This window comes from Mugil cephalus, chromosome 15 (assembly GCF_022458985.1).
Source record: "Mugil cephalus isolate CIBA_MC_2020 chromosome 15, CIBA_Mcephalus_1.1, whole genome shotgun sequence".
Taxonomy (NCBI): Eukaryota; Metazoa; Chordata; class Actinopteri; order Mugiliformes; family Mugilidae; genus Mugil; species Mugil cephalus.
The window spans coordinates 22,374,655-22,391,454 of NC_061784.1; the positions used below are offsets into that span (position 1 = coordinate 22,374,655).

A 16,800-nucleotide genomic window follows, 5' to 3' on the forward strand; every position below is an offset into this window, starting at 1 on the left:
CCTCGCACGTGCGGGCACGTGTCAGATGTGCGTGCCCGCACGCGCGCGCAATGGCAACTCGAGTCACATGCAGCGGTGGCGTCTGGCTTTGGGAGAAGGAAGGCAGCTTGAAACGATACTCCACTTGCATTGCAATGGCATTAATTCCACGGAAGGAGCAGGGTGGGGTTGTGGAGGGACTCTCCTTGGCATCACTATGAAAATATACGCATGCACCTGCAGCATCAGGTTATGAGGCGAGACGGGGCCACAAAGAGGGAGGAACAAAGTGAAATAATGCCTGAAATATAGATGGATAGATTTCGCATTGAATACAGAGCTCATGGCGCCCCACATAACTAATCACGCACATGCACTACTTTAACCACGCGTGAGGAGGCAACACACATACACACACGCGCGCGCGCGCGCGCGCTCACTGAGGAAACGTTGCACTGCAGACCAGACTGACGTGACTACACTGCCAGCTCACTCTGCCTGCTCTGATGAAAATAAACCCCCAGTCAAAACTAACGGCCAAAAATGGAAATTGTTCCTCTGTCAAAAGCATTCAAACATCACAGCCGTGATTTATAGGAGGCTTATGCCACCATGAATTACACCGATATCATATAAACTGCCCATAAGAATGTCCTTGTTCTCCCACTTGTGCCTCCCACTGTAGTCCTCGGTGATGAAAATGTCCTCTGATTTGTAGTTTAACTTGAAATACGCAGATGACTACAAAAATATACGCCGGTTTTCATAAGCCCGTTTTTTTTTTTTTTTTTTTCTTCTCTCCCTCCCTTGCAGATGCACGCAGCTCAGCGCTCCTCGCCGTTCCGTGCTCAGTCTGGAGTGGCGCGGCTGTAGCAGCAGAATATTTGGCTGTAAACAGAGGCGCTGTGCCGTTGTCTCGATGCGAAACGTGGGCTTTTAGGAGACGGTGAGTGATTCGAGGAGGATTTTATTGCTGAGGGAGGCTCGTCTCATCAGTGCAAGCTGGTGAGGGAACACGATTTTCTTAAACATTTTTGGAGGTGTCTTGTTTTCCCCCGGCTTGTGCGCGCGTATGCGAGCCGTAAATCCATCCGTGTTTCATTCTAAATAATGTGCTCCACCGTAAGTACTCACTGTCCTTTTTATGACTCTTGTCCATAAAACGACCTAGCTGTCCTGGTTGCGAGGTGACCGTTTGATAAATATACATTTTTTTTTGATTTCCTCGGAAACCATCACGTCTCAGTCAGGGAGAGAGAAAGGGAACCCGCGATGGTGGGAATACAAGGAATCACAGTTGAAAATGTAAGAGGATTGTTTTATTTAGCAGCCACTGAAAAGAGATTAGGGCGACAGCAGTGGAAGTTAAATTGTGCTGCATATAAAATGGGCGGGCTTGTCTTTATATTAGGCTGGCACAGCCTATTCTAAAATGAAAATGGATGTAGTCTGCGCTTGGATGGTCTGTTTGGACTTTATTTAGACGCACGATCATTCACTGAAACGTTTTATTTTCGGTATGGAGAGCTTGGTTCACTGACTAGATTTGTTATTTTGGTGAAGAACATTTGTGTTGCTGACAGACTGAGAGTTGAACTCACTACAGCACCACCAATGAACAGTGAGAGACCTGCGCATATCGTCAGCAGCCGCTTCTCCAGCCTCAAGCTAAAATTCGTCAGATCTGAGATCACTGAGGATTTTTTCTCATTCAGTCCGGCTAGAAAAGATATTCGCAAAAGTTTGAGGATAAAGGCAGCGGGCACTGAATATAACCCGAGTCATCTGCCGTAAGTGATTTTCACCGTTTTTCTCGCATTTTTTTTTAATCCTGGCAAAAGAAAGGCAAATGGGAGTAACAGTCGGATTCGGAAAAGGATGGCTGATGTTGCTGGACGTCGCTAGAATAAGAGTTTTATCGGGGAGAAGAGGGAGTTTGGCGTCGAAATTAGAACCGTTTAAGGCGAATGTAATGGGAAACCAGAGCCGCTTGGCATTTTGACGCGAGGCAGCCTGGTTTCAGCACCACGGACAGCGCTCCTAATGAAATAGCACCAACGCATATTTGCTTAATTACTCCGCTACGCACGAATTGGACCGTCATGCGTGTATTTAGACGAGCCTTGCAGGGATGCCAGTTGCATTTTCAATTCCTACCCGGTTCAAACATATCCACATATCGCTAGAGAGAGGGTGACATTGCCTCTGAATAACTTAGAAAGTGTGCGTGTGCGGGATTTTCTCATCCATTCGTTAATCTGTATCATCCTCGCTTTATCAAATCCTTGTCGACCGAAGGATTTATTTCATTTTTATTTCATTTTAACAGCGCAGTGCATGTCCCTCGACTCTCCTCTGCTCACAGCGAAGACTGGAACATCAAAAGCAAGTATCAGGGGTATTGTCTTCTATGTGGTGCCAGAATTTTATGGTCGTTGGTGATATTTTTGCGCTTTTCTCTCATAACTAAGTGATTGGCCCTCTCGTGGACACATCGATTATGATTTCAAAAACGGACTGTGGATTTGAGCATTGTGGTTTGCATGCACGATTGCGCAGGCTATGGCTTGCATACTTTGTGACCTGGCTGACATCATAGCTTCATGTTTGAGGAGGAGGCAAATGTTCTCATTTTAAAGGGGGTTTGATGTGATATTGCGGTACCTTCGTTTTCACATTGCAGGCTGTCAGAGGAGGCTGTGCACAGGTGCTACACGCTCACGCGGAGTGCTATGTGGTGATGATCCTTGTCATTTCATCTTAATTATTCTGCGCTACAGTTGCAGCCATATCGTGTGTGCTGAGCGTCAGTTATGGAAGCGCATGGACGCTGGGTCCCTCTGTGATCACGGTAAAGCTGAGCAGTAATTTAGATTCGGTCTCTTCTCGCGGTTGGGGTGCAGAATATGTCTCTGTCAACGTGACACCTAATTCAGAATGATGATGTAAAATCTTTGAAGGTTGTGTGTGTCAAGTGGCATGTAATGGCCCAACTCATGTGGCAGGGCCACTTGGTTTGATTCATGTGCTGCCAGTGAATCAGAGACGTTAATAACCAAGACCAAAAAGCCTCACATAAAGCATCCGTATGGGAACATTATCTCCTTTACAGCCTCCACCTTCACCGTCGCAGCACAAAGCAATTCTTGTTTGTTGACACTTCAATATGATACTGGAGATAATGGTGGACTTGGTAATGGTGCTCATTCTGTCTCTCTTTCTGACCTCCAGCAGTGAAAGGTCCTCATATTGCAACTATGTGTGGACGGAGCAGGGCGGCCTTTCTGTGTCTGTGGGCTTGCTTCCTTGTCCCCACCAGCGTACTGGTTGAAAAAAGGTAAGAACAAACTTTTGCGTGTAAATGCGTATGTGTCTGAGTAGAACATTACATCACTGGGTAGTTCTGGAGTAAAGCCACAAATAATTTGGATCACAGACTGGTCGTAGTCTTGGTTTGAGAAAAATACTCAGGGAGGGGCATGGAAGGGCATGAATACTCTATTAACCACAGTGGCATGGGCATGAGACTGCACTGGGCAAGCTCTTCTATGAAATTTGCAAAAATAGTACAAATGCTAGCCCATAGTTTGATAAATGGTCAACAGGCTACTAAAGCGAGCCAAGAATGCAGTCATTCGTACACCTGCTGGGCTGATATTCTGTCCTCCTGCCTACTGCTTGGTTTTGCTTTGCACTCCTATTGAGCATATTCATTGTGGTTGTAACTGGGGCATCCCCACAGGACACCTGCATGCTCATAATTGCATAGAGGTAAGAAGAAGTGCATCACACAGGGACAAGACATGGTCCCAAAATAGCCGCCCTCCGCCATACCTTGGCGATATATACTGTACTTTGGTCCACTAGCCAAAGTACAGTGGTCCACACTAACTATAAAGGACGACATCTACAGTCTCAGTTTTCAAACCTGGGCTGCGTGCACCGGATGATGTTGCGAGATATTTGGCACAGATTACTGCACATGTGTTTTTGACAGTGGCTGCAGGGCCGGCGCACAGACACATCTTCTCAGTGTCAACACTGAAGTGCTGGTTGTCAGCCGCCCAGAAGGAGACAAACAAGGAGACTAAAGGACATAATTGTGCTAGAGATGTAGAGAATCATTGAACAGATGGGTTGCCATGGATTTTAAATCAGACTCCTCTCCAGGTTGACAATGAACATGGCAATATTTAAAAAATAATGATAATAATTATAATAAAAGTACAGCTCTTCAGCTGACATGAGACCATCTGAACTCTCATCCCATTGTGGGTCTTGTGGAGAATCCTGTAGAGTCTCAAGGGATCGGGATTTTCTTCACACTTGAATAATTCAGTAGATCTGTCATAGGCAGTTGACTTAAATGCTTATGTCCATTGAGAGATGAGATTGTTCAGCTCGCTCTTCTCAGCAGCTACACCATCAAAAACAAACAAATAAAAACACACACACACACATCAATGCAGTGCACGATTTTAGAAAACAGTTTAAATGTGTCCGGAAAGAACCATTATTAGTGCACTCTGATGTGATATGACCGGTTAATGACGGAAGAGGCTGTGGCTCAAGATGCACTGGCCAGCAAACGGAGGCTCTGATTTACTGAGTTAGATGCGCTGTATATTACAGAAAATGTAAAGGTGCTGATTACCTTACTGAAAAACTGTCACCGCAAACTGCAAAGCAATTATCACCCAAAGATTTACTGTATAATCCAGTCCCCTTTTTGAAGTCGAATGCAGAATCACACACACACACACACACACACACATTCGCGCTCACACACACCTTGGGGGATTTCAACAAGACACGGTAATCAGGAGGACCTAGCTCCCTGCAACAGTATGTTGCCAATGGAAGAAATTGCCTTATAATTAGATATCCGGCTGACGAGGGAGACACAGAAATAAAAAAAATAAAAAGAAGAGAGCGATGCAGTAAAGAGGGTGAGAGACACTGGCAGAGAGAGTGTGAACCGCACTGTTGCTGTTCAGATGACCTGTAGATGGGGATGGTGTACAATGTTTTAGGAGGAAGTAGCCCCTGGCTGATAAACATGTGTATTCTTCCACAGCACCTTTGTCTCTCCATTTTCTTTTCTCATCCTTGACATACAGCCCTAGCCTCCAAACCCATAGTTACAGTTTACACTAATGCCTCCCTTTACAAAGGATGTGTCACTCTATGCTATGCACTCTGTTCAATCATTTGACTTGCCAGCAACTCATATTCAGGTTAAGGACATGTAAGGAAATGTAATAATCAGTGCGGGTGCTGTTTTTGTATCTAGTGATTATTAACGATTTGTGTGGATTCACTTTCTCATTGTATTTCCCATGATCAGTACATTGGCATTATGGATGATGATGTAATGAGCCTCCTGGTTAGTATTTTGCATTTGTGGAGATTATAAGGGGAAGACTGCATTTAAAAAATTAATAAAAAAATAAATCCTAAAATAAAGAAACATTTTTGAAATTGCCGAAATAGCTGTGAATAATGTGAATATTTACAAAGGAAAAAAAGAGGAGGTTGTGTTTAATTTAAGCCTCAACTGAGGTCTCATAGATTCATGTTGCCTGTGTTTAGATATGAACAACAACAAAAAAAAAGATAATTATTGCTTTCAGTTTGAGTATTTCAAAGTAGCTACTGGATGACCCAAAAACAAAATTGTTCATCCCAGTTCCTACACTTTTAATTCTGCCTTTTTGGCAGATAGATTCGGGATGCTTCCGAATTAAATGTAATTGGAGGCAGAGCGACAGATAGCTTTACCCCCTTTTTTATAAAAATCTGTGTGCGACGTGACTGGTGCATCCAAAAATGTTGAGCAGCTCATAGGCAGAGCAGCCGGATCTGCCTCAGTCCTGCAGCTTTGAACATGAGCTCTCTCTAAGCAGCATCTTAACCTTTCTCACTCGCTTTGCCACCTTTTCCACCCCTCCTCCGTCTCCGTTATGTGCAGTTTTTTTTTCCCCCCCACTTCTTTGAATTTCTTTCCAGCTTCTCTCACATGTTTTGCCACTTTCCCTCCCGCCATCCCTCCTACTTTTCTTGCTAACTAATCTTGATGACCTCTCCCTCTCCTTGGAGCCGTTCAGCTAGCTGAGCTTGTTTCCAAACACTTGCTGTTTATTTTGCATGGTATCAAACCAAATTCCACTGGCACAAAAAAAAAAAGAGGGCGAAGCGGCACACGATGCGCTGTTAGAGATTAATATCGGCACTAAGATACATGCAAACACATGCATAAATATGGACTCGGGCTTGAATATGTGCAGAGACCCAGAGCACACTGCACATGCATGCACTGATTCAGGTATGCAAACAGACACTTGTGTAGACGTGCACTCGCTTTCCAGTCAGTTTTATAATACAGAATATAATTAGGGGGACGTGTCCCTGATTATAAGCGTGTTGAAATATTTATATGTGGAGGCTTAAGATGCAAACCCCGCTCTACTGAGTGTGAGTGTTTTCGGCATTGCTTTAAGCATTTTGTTTCATGTTGTTCAAAGAGCACATCCAGCAAGGCCTTTGTGATCTAAAAGACTTTATTAAGGTATAAATAATGTATTATGATTTCTCTATTCCCATTCTCTACTATCCCTGCCGTGCCCACATAAGGTGTGTGTGCCTGATTTTACTAACAAACATGCTCCACAAAGGGATAGCAAAGAAAAACTAGGCAACAGTGACACACAAAGCCAGCAAACGCGCACGCATGCATTCAGGCTGAACAGGGCAAGATGCTCAGAAAAACATAATCAGTTACGAGGAACCTCCAAACAGCGTCCCAGTGGCTCTCCAGCCCCTTATCAGAGGCAAGCTGCCCGTTCCATGTTCAACAAGTCCAGGTATTTCTCCAGCCACAATTCCCTGGAGAACCAGACCGACTCACGCTCCTTCCAGTTTAATAGAATTAGTCTTTTAGCTGATAAGCAAGCCGCTGTCGAGAGTTGATCAACAGTAATTTCCACATTATTATCTGGTGTTTGCCCCTACAGGCTTACCATGGGGAAAGGGGGAAATATACATTAAACAATATCTTATCATCCATCTTTAAATTATCTAAATGGGATCAAATATACGAGTGTGTATACACCGGACACACTGCACATGGTTTTCTTGTTTAATGCCCAATGCAGTTTGCAGATTTATGATTCATATTCAATGTTTGTTCTTTTTTTTTCTGTTGACAGTTTTGACTGTGGTTTTGGACTCTAGCTGTAACTTTAAATCTTATCCTTTGCTCTGGCAGCTCTGCGCAGAACGGCATGACAGATGAACAGAAAGATAACACTACAGTGTTCACCAAGATCTTAGACAGCCTTCTGGATGGCTATGACAATCGCCTCAGGCCAGGACTGGGAGGTCAGTAAAGCCAAGTCATTGAATATCTCTCACAATGGCTGTTTGTATCTTTCCTGTTTGATGATACATATTCTGAAACATGTATAAAAAAACACACACACACACAAATAGCTTTCTGTTCACATTGCTTTGAGTGACTTTCAGACCAGCATGTGGCTTGTTCTTTACCTGCAGTTTTCGAGCAACAGCCCCTGGTCATGACACCAGAACTCGTGAAGCCACTTTTATTTTCTGTATTTTATTTCTACTGTCAACACCACATTGTCGCACAGAGAAACAAAATGGCAGTAAAGACTGAGAGAGAAGTTGAGTTCGTGGAAAATGAGAGGAACAGATAGAGAAGGCAGAGATGATGTGAAAATCGTGCTGAACCGCTGAGCCCGGCCTGCTGGAAGTTCACCAGCCAAGGGGAAGAAATTATGAATTATGATGGGTATCATTCATAAATCATGCTGTCATATTCTAGTTTCTAAATCGCAAGGAACAAACCCTCACACACACATAGTCACACACAGTCACACATCTCTAACGTCCCCTTCCAAATAAGTGGAGCCATTTTTGTCCGTCAGTATTGTGAGAGTGGCATATTGTCAGTAACACAGCAATGCACAAATTTATTAAGAGATTGAACCTCTGTCCGGGTAATGGAGCCGACACCGAAACCAATAACAGCAAAATTGGTTATTGACATTTAAAGTGGGCATTTATTTTTACTTTTTTCTTTATAATTCTTTTTCTTGTGTGTGTGTGTGTGTGTGTGTGTGTGTGTGTGTTAAAAAATGCTGAATATGCTGAATGCATTGGAGGATATAGGCAGGTGCTCTTGTATTAACAGGTAGTTAAGGGCTAATGAATGCCACAGATAGTCACTGACTCTGGCAATTTCCTGCTTCAACAGAGCGTGTAACTGAAGTCAAGACTGACATTTTCGTGACTAGTATTGGGCCAGTTTCGGACCATGACATGGTAAGACTCTCTTTGCTTCTGTAAATGTCACTAGTTTCCCTTCTGTCCCCCTTCTCTGCGCTCACCCCTGCCTCCTAACCCCTGTGGACACAGTGCCCTCTTTGCTGTAAAATATTTATTGATTTGATGATTCATTCCATTAACTCGTGATGTGTTAATAAAGCTGTCACCGGTAAAATGAATTTCCTGGCACATGGGTTCGCGATCCTGCTCTGCATAAATGCCACCCCTGCTCGTAAATATGGCTGCACGTGACTTATCAATATACGCTGTGAACTCTGACCCCACAACCTGTTTATTTGGTTTGGAATAAAAGCCTCAAATGTAGCTCTTCTACTAGACCGTGGAATGAGACTGGGATGTTCTATAAAATAAAATAAGAAGCAATAATTAAATATAAAATAAATATATAATTCTAATTAACGTGGTGTGATTTTTTTTGTAAGAGCACCGGATTAAGCAGCAGAATTCTCTTTCACACCTGAACTGAATCTAAATTAAATCAACCATAGTAATGTAATGTTGCCGTGATCTGAAAGGTCAAGTTGCTGTCAAATCCCATTTGAGACTCCTGGTAAACACGACGCCGCGATTACACGCTTTGCAGATTAAAGCATTAAATTACAGTAGCCAAATTTAAACACTTTGATATTCGCATATTTGCCTTTCTCATTTACTCTTTGGTCTGTACAAGCGTAGGAAGTACATGGTCTTTGCCCTGCGCACCGGAAACAAATGACTCAAATGATTCACTACCCCAGCCGAAAATAAATAAATAAACGAAACGACGACAACAACAAACAGACTTCCATTATACGCACGTGACGGGAGTGTACTCTATCTGACATAATCTCAGTTAATTGCACTGGCTGACATACGGGCCACTATTTTGCTGTTCTGTTAAAGCCAGAAGGAAGAACTGAGTAACATATTCTCCATCTTCAGCCTTTCCTCCCTATCGTCCTCTATTACCTTGAAGCCCTCTTTCAGTTCATACTAATTATCTTACGAGAACCGTGAGGAAAAGGGCGGGGGGAGGAGAGAACAAAAAAAAGAAAAAAAAACAGGCTGGACCGTAATTTTTACAGGCTCTCCTTACTCTGGCGGGCAGTCATGTGGAACCATTAAAATCTGCTCTCAGCTATAGTCATTAGCTGGCTTGAAAATGAAATGTCCTCATAATTTTGTGTCCAGTGCTTCCCTTTTTTTTTGTCCAGTGTAATTTAGATTATTGAGCAAAGAAGTTTCCCAAAAGAGAGAAATGCTAACAGTAATCACTTCTGGCACCAAATGACCAGATACTAAATGATCCTCGAATTTGCATATTCGGAATACACTGACCGGGCTGCGACAATGTAAATAGGAGAATGGAAGAAAATTGAAAGGCAATCGCACATATTGCGCCGTAAAATAGAGAACAATTATGGTCCAATAATGGAGGGAGTCTTTCTCTCAAACGAGGCACAAAACCCTCATCTCGTAGATCCACCTCATCTTTGCCAAAGTCTTTAACATGAAGAGCGACTTACCAGCAGGGAAACCAGGGCAAAGCTGTCACAAGCAAGTCAATGTGATATGAGGAAGGGAAGGGGACAGGAAGGAAAAGAAAAAAAATGTTAGATTTCTCTGGATCTCCTCAAAGCCAGCTCTAGGTAAAGGTCAAATAATGCTGCAGGGTGAAGGTGTTTATTTTGTTTTTTTTTGTTTTTTTTCCTCTCACCACCTGTAGGAGTACACCATTGATGTCTTCTTCAGACAGAGCTGGAAGGATGAAAGATTAAAGTTCAAAGGGCCGATGGCGGTGCTGCGTCTCAACAACCTAATGGCCAGCAAGATCTGGACCCCCGACACCTTCTTCCACAATGGCAAGAAGTCGGTGGCCCACAACATGACCATGCCCAACAAGCTGCTGCGCATCACAGAGGAAGGCACGCTGCTGTACACCATGAGGTAGGCCCGCGCCTGCTACGCTGGTGCAACGGAAAGATTGTTGACAGAGAAGCAGAGACCCCCCCTTTTTTTTTTTTTTTGCAAGAAATGCTGATGTGGAAGGCAGCGGGGGCTAATGGTGCACAGGGACTGAATGAGAAGAACTGCACAAGACATATTTATGAAAAGAAATGTCACCAACCCTCACAATCCAAGATTGATGATCCATGCATCTGTTTAATAGAACCTCTGTCTTCGGTGGTTTCATTAAATCTGTCATACAGACAATGCTGTTGCTATGGTGTTTGTATGCGCCAGATACTGCGTATTGTTTGGATATGAGCTGGTGCCATCAACAAAGGCCGACAACAACGTCTTTGCTTTCACGTTTCCAGCTCAGCTCTGAATTCACAAGGACATAAGGTTGAGCACAAGGGTTCAGTAAATCTAAATGTATGAATATACTGCAAACAAATCATAGAAACACGTCTGGCAAGAGGTTCAATAATTCCAATTCAAATTTCAGAGTCCACTTATGGGGGTGCATTATTGTTGCTTACCACAGTTTGTGGTATTAGCATGCAGGGATTTTTGTGGGATCGTGATAAATTGTCAAGCAGATGTTCGTGATAAAGACGACAGTGGTGTGGTTTATTTCTAGGTTTTAAAAGTTCTTGGCGGTCAGCAGTGGATGGATACAGAGGAATATATTATGTTAAATCCTCGTTAGTGGTTTTGGTTTTTGTTGTTGCGCTGGTGTAAAACAGAAAATGCTCAGTTTTATTAGAGAAGCCACTGTATTAAATGAAGAACCAACAACCAAGGCGCATCCCTTGATCCTCGTTAACCATGAATATAAACAACACTCTGTTAGTGTTATTCAACGTGAATGGTTCTTTTTACACTAACGTGATTCACTGCGCTGCCAAAAAATGTTTATTTCTGTGTATTTATTTCACTTTTGCTCTTTGGAGACTGTGAGCAGCCACATAAAATGTTCCGATCCATTATCATTTCCATTGCAGTGTAGTGAATAATAACTGTATCCTATCGTGAGTTATCTCTTTGGAGATGCAGGATAAAGCTGAGTTTAGACACACTCGTGTCACCTGGGTGGGCCACAGCGGAGGGCGGGTGATATAAAGCTCGATGCACAAAGCAGACCAATGCTAATGTAAGATGTCTAAGGCAAGGATCGTAAAACATTTGTTTCAACGTGTTTACTAGGGAGGGAAGGGAGGGGCTGTGGGGGTGGGGGTGGTGGGGTTGGGACTGGCGGGGGCGGAGCACATATTGCTGTCACAGATGAGTGAGATGAGGGATAGATGGGAGATTAGTGTGTCACGGGTGGCCTGACATGCTGTTTTTCACCAAGCTGTCAGGAAATAGAAACCCACAGCTCGGGGAACTTGGTTTGGGGAAAAGTAGCGCAGTGACGTTCAGCGGCGTTTTGGTGCCGAGGGAACGGAAAAAATATAGTACACCACATGTTCTTGGTGCCTGACTGTTCTCGGGTTGTGATTCCGCCTTAATTCCTCTAGTCCTCCTTCAAGCACAGTCACCATGCACATGCTGTCTTTAGTTTTTTGTTTTTTTTGGTGGATTTGCCACATGCTCTGTTTTGCTTAAGTGTTTTTCTCTAATTCATTGCCCGTGTCTTTATGAATCTCTCCAGGCTTACAGTAAGAGCAGAATGCCCCATGCACCTGGAAGACTTCCCAATGGACGCCCACGCTTGCCCATTAAAGTTTGGCAGCTGTAAGTAGCCCCTGTAGTCACATATGAGATAGGTACAAAAATACACAAAACTGCCTTCCTGATGCGCCTTGTCACTCCCTCATCTGACTGGAAGCACGACTCTTGCACCGGTCCCTGTTGACAGAGTGGCAACAACTGCTCAAACCACCTTCACAGATCTTCCAAGACCCCCGAAGACCCTTATGACAGACTTGTACTTATCCACAACTGTAATGTGTCCCCAAACATCACGCCACCACCTGCTCACTGCTGATAGCTACACACACCTGCATCGTCCCTGAGAGACAGAAAGACGGACGCTGGAGAATAGAGAGTGAGATAAATACTCTCAGCGTAACTTGGAGTAACACTAAACCGAAAGATGTTGTCTGTGGCATTCATGAGACAGCTGAGCAGCATGAGGGAGATGACCGAGCCTTAACTGCCTTTAAATTGGACTCACTCCCTAAATATTTTAGTGATGAGCTCTCTTCCTTATGCTGCAGTCTGCAGTCGAGCCATCCTTTCCCCTGCAGTGGTCGAGCCACACTGCAGCTTTGACAGGTTGGGTGGCCGGAGGGAAGAATAGACTGACTTAGCTCTTTTAAGGTCATGTTGTCCTGTTGGGATGTTGTTTGCTTGTTTTTCCTCATAAGCTGAGGGTTGACGTGATGAGGCATGGCATGACGTGACAAAACATTACATCAAATGATAAAACGTTGGCGAGGACATAATCAAACGGAGAGGGGACGAGTCCAGATGATTAAAACAACAAATATATAAGAGGAGGTGAGGTCTGCTGACACGTTAACAGAGCGAAAGAAGGGGATAATGTGCTTAAATAGCAAATGACAGGCGGCGGTGAGATGAGAGCAGGCAAGACGAGATGAGAAAACGAGATGAGGAAAGACAAAACTAGAAGATCTGAGTGGGAGACCTTTTTTTCCATATTTGTCTTCTTTTCACCTGGCATCCCTAGCTCTAAAAATACAAGCCGCAAAGGCTACACGTGATGACAGAACAGCAGAATAATTTATAACATTTTTCTCTGTTCTTCCTTGTCAGATGCCTACACCAGAGCAGAGGTGGTGTATGTGTGGACTAGAGGGGCGGCCCAGTCTGTGGTGGTGGCAGAGGACGGCTCCAGATTAAACCAGTACGATCTAATGGGACAGAGTGTGGATTCTGGCGTGGTGCAGTCCAGCACAGGTTAGTTTCCATTACCGTGCGTTATGTGTCCGCATGATATTAATCAAAAGGTGCAGAGTAAGATCAATACAAGTTAAATACGTTAAAACACATACAGGTCTGAAACTATATGGTCTGAAACGAATCAGATTTTAAGAAACTGCATCACTTCATCTGCATCTTCAGTTTATGGCTTTAAATGACACAGTGTGTCCTAGATTCATTATTTCCCTACTGGCCATTACATCTTTTTTTATTTCTCCTACCTCATTTTGGTCAATTGATACTGGCAGAAATTAGTCACTGCATGAAATGGGTGACCTGTTTGATGCTAGCTGCCTTCAGAAAGCAGCGCTTAAGACTGTCTTTACTTTACAGCTTCCAAAGTGACTTGAAAGCGTTCGACTGTGATTTCTTCATTCGTCCACCCTCGTCCTCGTTCGTGTGACTGTTGGATTTTCTCTGTCTGGTTCTGTAACCACTGATTAAATTGATCGTGGCTGGATATTGATTTTGTTGATAAATGACACCAATTAGTTCTGCCCATAAATCTTGAGTTCAATAAAAGCGAAGGCCAGAACACAAGAAACCATTTAAGGTTTGGAGACCGTATGAACAAGCACAACATGCTGAAAACCAGACATTCTTCACATCCTTTGCTGCTTTGCTTCAGTGCATTCAATATCAAATGAAATACAAGATAATAAAACATTAAAAAGCCACGGCCAAGCTTTGATTTGAATAGACTTATCACACAGAATGAGCTGGAAGAGATGGAGCCCTTTTAACCAAGTCACATTTTGTTGAAAAGCCTTGGCTGCCTGAAGTCTAAGAGACACCACTTCCACCACGGCTCTGCCTTCAGTGCAGCCACTTTCAGCTCTCACGTGTTGTGAGGTCTCTCTGCCTTTAGCCTGGTCTTCCAGTCAAGGATATTCTTCCTTCTCCCTTGAAACACTCTTTGGCTGCTTGTATATTTAGAATAATTGTCCTTGTGAATGACAGAACGCCTGCACACGTCCTGCTGCTTCCACGAGCAATGAAATTATCAATTACTGCCAGTGTTGCAGCTCTATCTAGTTAATACATCAAATGTTGGTGTTTTTTTTGCGTGTGAACTGTTATTTTTAATCATTTTCATAGGTTAGATTTCATTTATTAGATGTCAGGAGCTCTAGTTCCTTCTTTTATTATTTTTTTTGTAGAATGGAAACTTGCCTTTGTTTTTGAATCCTGCACCTTCTATTGAATCCTTTGAGGTTGTGCCCGTAAATTCAAAACACTACACACTGGAGAGGATCCTTGATCTTCTGTGCAATCATAAAGGGGGTCTTATTAAGCCACGGTATTAGCTCCTTCACTTACAAGGTCACCTTCACTCCTCGTATCAACAGACTCCGTCTCCATCAAAATGGCAGTTCACATTAAACGTAACTCGAGTCGATTGTACTTTGCTCAGATCAAAGAGTTTGGTGGTGCGTTCGTTGACTCTAACTTTTCCACGTCTTGCGTCTGTGCTCAACAGGAGAGTATGTTGTGATGACGACCCACTTCCACCTGAAGAGGAAAATTGGTTACTTTGTGATCCAGACGTATCTGCCCTGCATCATGACAGTCATCCTCTCCCAAGTGTCTTTCTGGCTCAACAGAGAGTCCGTCCCCGCCAGAACTGTCTTTGGTGAGTTGTTTGTTCACTTCTAAACATCTGTGGCTACAGAAATGAGCTGGAAGGTTGCAAATCTGTTCTTGGAGAATCGTTGTGGAAGATGCAATCATGAGGTATTGGGATCTCATTCTAAAGTACTAAACCAAATGGATGGCCAAAAATATCATAAAAAGGATAATAATAATTGACATATGGTTCAATAAGTTGCTCAAAAAGTGACAATATATTGAGATACATATTCTATTTAGCTTGAAACTCAAACTGTGATTTTAAAAACATCTAATGCACCATTCATTGGTTAACTTTTCATTTGTTTATAATCTGCAGCAATTTATTACATCAGGGCAGCATAGTGTTACATATTCACTGACATGACATTTCTGAAGGTATTTCAGTCAGAATAAACACAATACAACGCCACGTCATAATTTGTCTGCCTTTTTTTGTAAAAGCAAACTATGGAAGGAAATTGATTCTGTAAAGGGGACTTCGTTTAACAGAACAAAAGGTCGTCAATCAACATACTGAAAGTATGACGCGGCAGAAACACAAGCAATTGTAACAATGACTGCCTCTTCACAAACAACTATCATCAAAGACTGAATGCAGCTTCATTTGGTCTCGCCAGAGGATGGGAAAATGTTTTCTCAGACATTATTTGCTACAGTGCAAACAGCGCATTTCAATTTCAAGGCACGACCTCGGTATGACAGCGCATTTGGCCCCTTCTATGTTAAAAATACATGTTTATATCTAGGCCAAGAGAAGGGCTTATATTCAAAGACAAAACATGGATACTCGGCTTCAACATTTAGCAAAGATGAGGAAAAACCTCAGCGGGAAACGCGCAAGATTTCACCAGAGGAGCTTTTTGAAATTCTGCTCTGGCCACTGCCATTTAACATATACATAACATATTGATCCTGAGAATTTCTTGTTATGCAAGACTGTCATCTGCTTTTACTTCAGTGGGCCTAATAAACATTTGTAGCGCAGTATAAGGCAGACTGCTAATGCAAAAAAACACAAACAAGAACTAAATAAAGGAAGCAAGGAGCTATTTGACTTTTGATGTAGAGCCTGGAAACAACGGTACAACTCTCAGCTTGACTCTTCTTGACACTTCTAAAATAAAGACTTAAACATAATCTGTCACATATACATTTAATTCATTAGTTAAGGACTGTAGATAAAAATGATTTAAGAATTTCTTGCTCATGGACTCACAAAATCTTTGGTTGATTAGACTTTTTTTTTCCATTTTCCCCCACAACTTTAAATTTCTTTAAAATAAACATTAACATGTTTATATGTTAATAAAACACATTTTAAGAAAGGGATAGGGATAGCTTTGATATAGATATTGAATTCAAAATGATTATAATAACTTATATTTATAAATAGCACTAGGCTAAGTTTAATATAGAACACATGTAATAGACGGGGGGGTCTCAGTTTGAGGGTCCTCGGCCTGAAAAACGTTGAAGACCCCCGTTTCAAAGGACGCAGATGTAAAACGACTGATTGACCAATCGATTAAGCCGAACTTCTCTCCTGCTCTGCTCTGTCACTGCAGCACCGAGGTAAACGGGCGCTTTAAACCGTCGTGTCTAGCCGCCGCAGCAGCAGAATGTTAAGCACAAAGCTCGGTGTGGATTTAGATTTACGTGCACTGAATGTTTGACTAACACTGTGTGTGTTTGTGCGCCCGTCTGTGTGTGTGACGCCAGCGTGTGTCTGTGCCCACACTGGCCCGTATGTGCACACGTGTGTTTCTATGTGCCTTTATGTATCTGTTTGTGTGTGTGCGTGTGTGTGTGTGTATGTGTGTGTCTGTCTGTCACACAGAGGTCTTACATAATACTGCCCAAAAGGAAAGCTCTTGCCAGTCTGCAGCATGCTCTGTAGCAGCAGAGCACAGCAGCAGGCAGCATGTCCTTGAGTTACCTCACCCT

The 16,800-nt window shown here is 43.0% G+C and overlaps 1 protein-coding gene across 5 annotated transcripts in view; it reads left to right on the forward strand.

The window, feature by feature from the left end:
- The first annotated feature begins 770 nt into the window (after positions 1-770).
- The window catches only part of gabra1 (gamma-aminobutyric acid type A receptor subunit alpha1), a 29,428-nt gene continuing 13,398 nt past the window's right edge, over positions 771-16,800 (forward strand). Inside the window, exons 1-8 of one of the 5 annotated variants that reach the window (XM_047606578.1) lie at positions 771-925; positions 3,211-3,316; positions 7,247-7,359; positions 8,258-8,325; positions 10,055-10,275; positions 11,930-12,012; positions 13,057-13,200; positions 14,705-14,857. In XM_047606578.1, coding sequence (XP_047462534.1) covers positions 3,237-3,316; positions 7,247-7,359; positions 8,258-8,325; positions 10,055-10,275; positions 11,930-12,012; positions 13,057-13,200; positions 14,705-14,857 — 862 coding nt within the window. In that variant the 5' untranslated portion in view covers positions 771-925; positions 3,211-3,236. Of the gene's footprint in view, positions 1,102-1,436; positions 1,770-2,156; positions 2,365-3,210; positions 3,317-7,246; positions 7,360-8,257; positions 8,326-10,054; positions 10,276-11,929; positions 12,013-13,056; positions 13,201-14,704; positions 14,858-16,800 lie in introns of those variants that run through there. The other 4 variants (XM_047606580.1, XM_047606577.1, XM_047606579.1 and 1 more) reach the window with 4 other exon arrangements.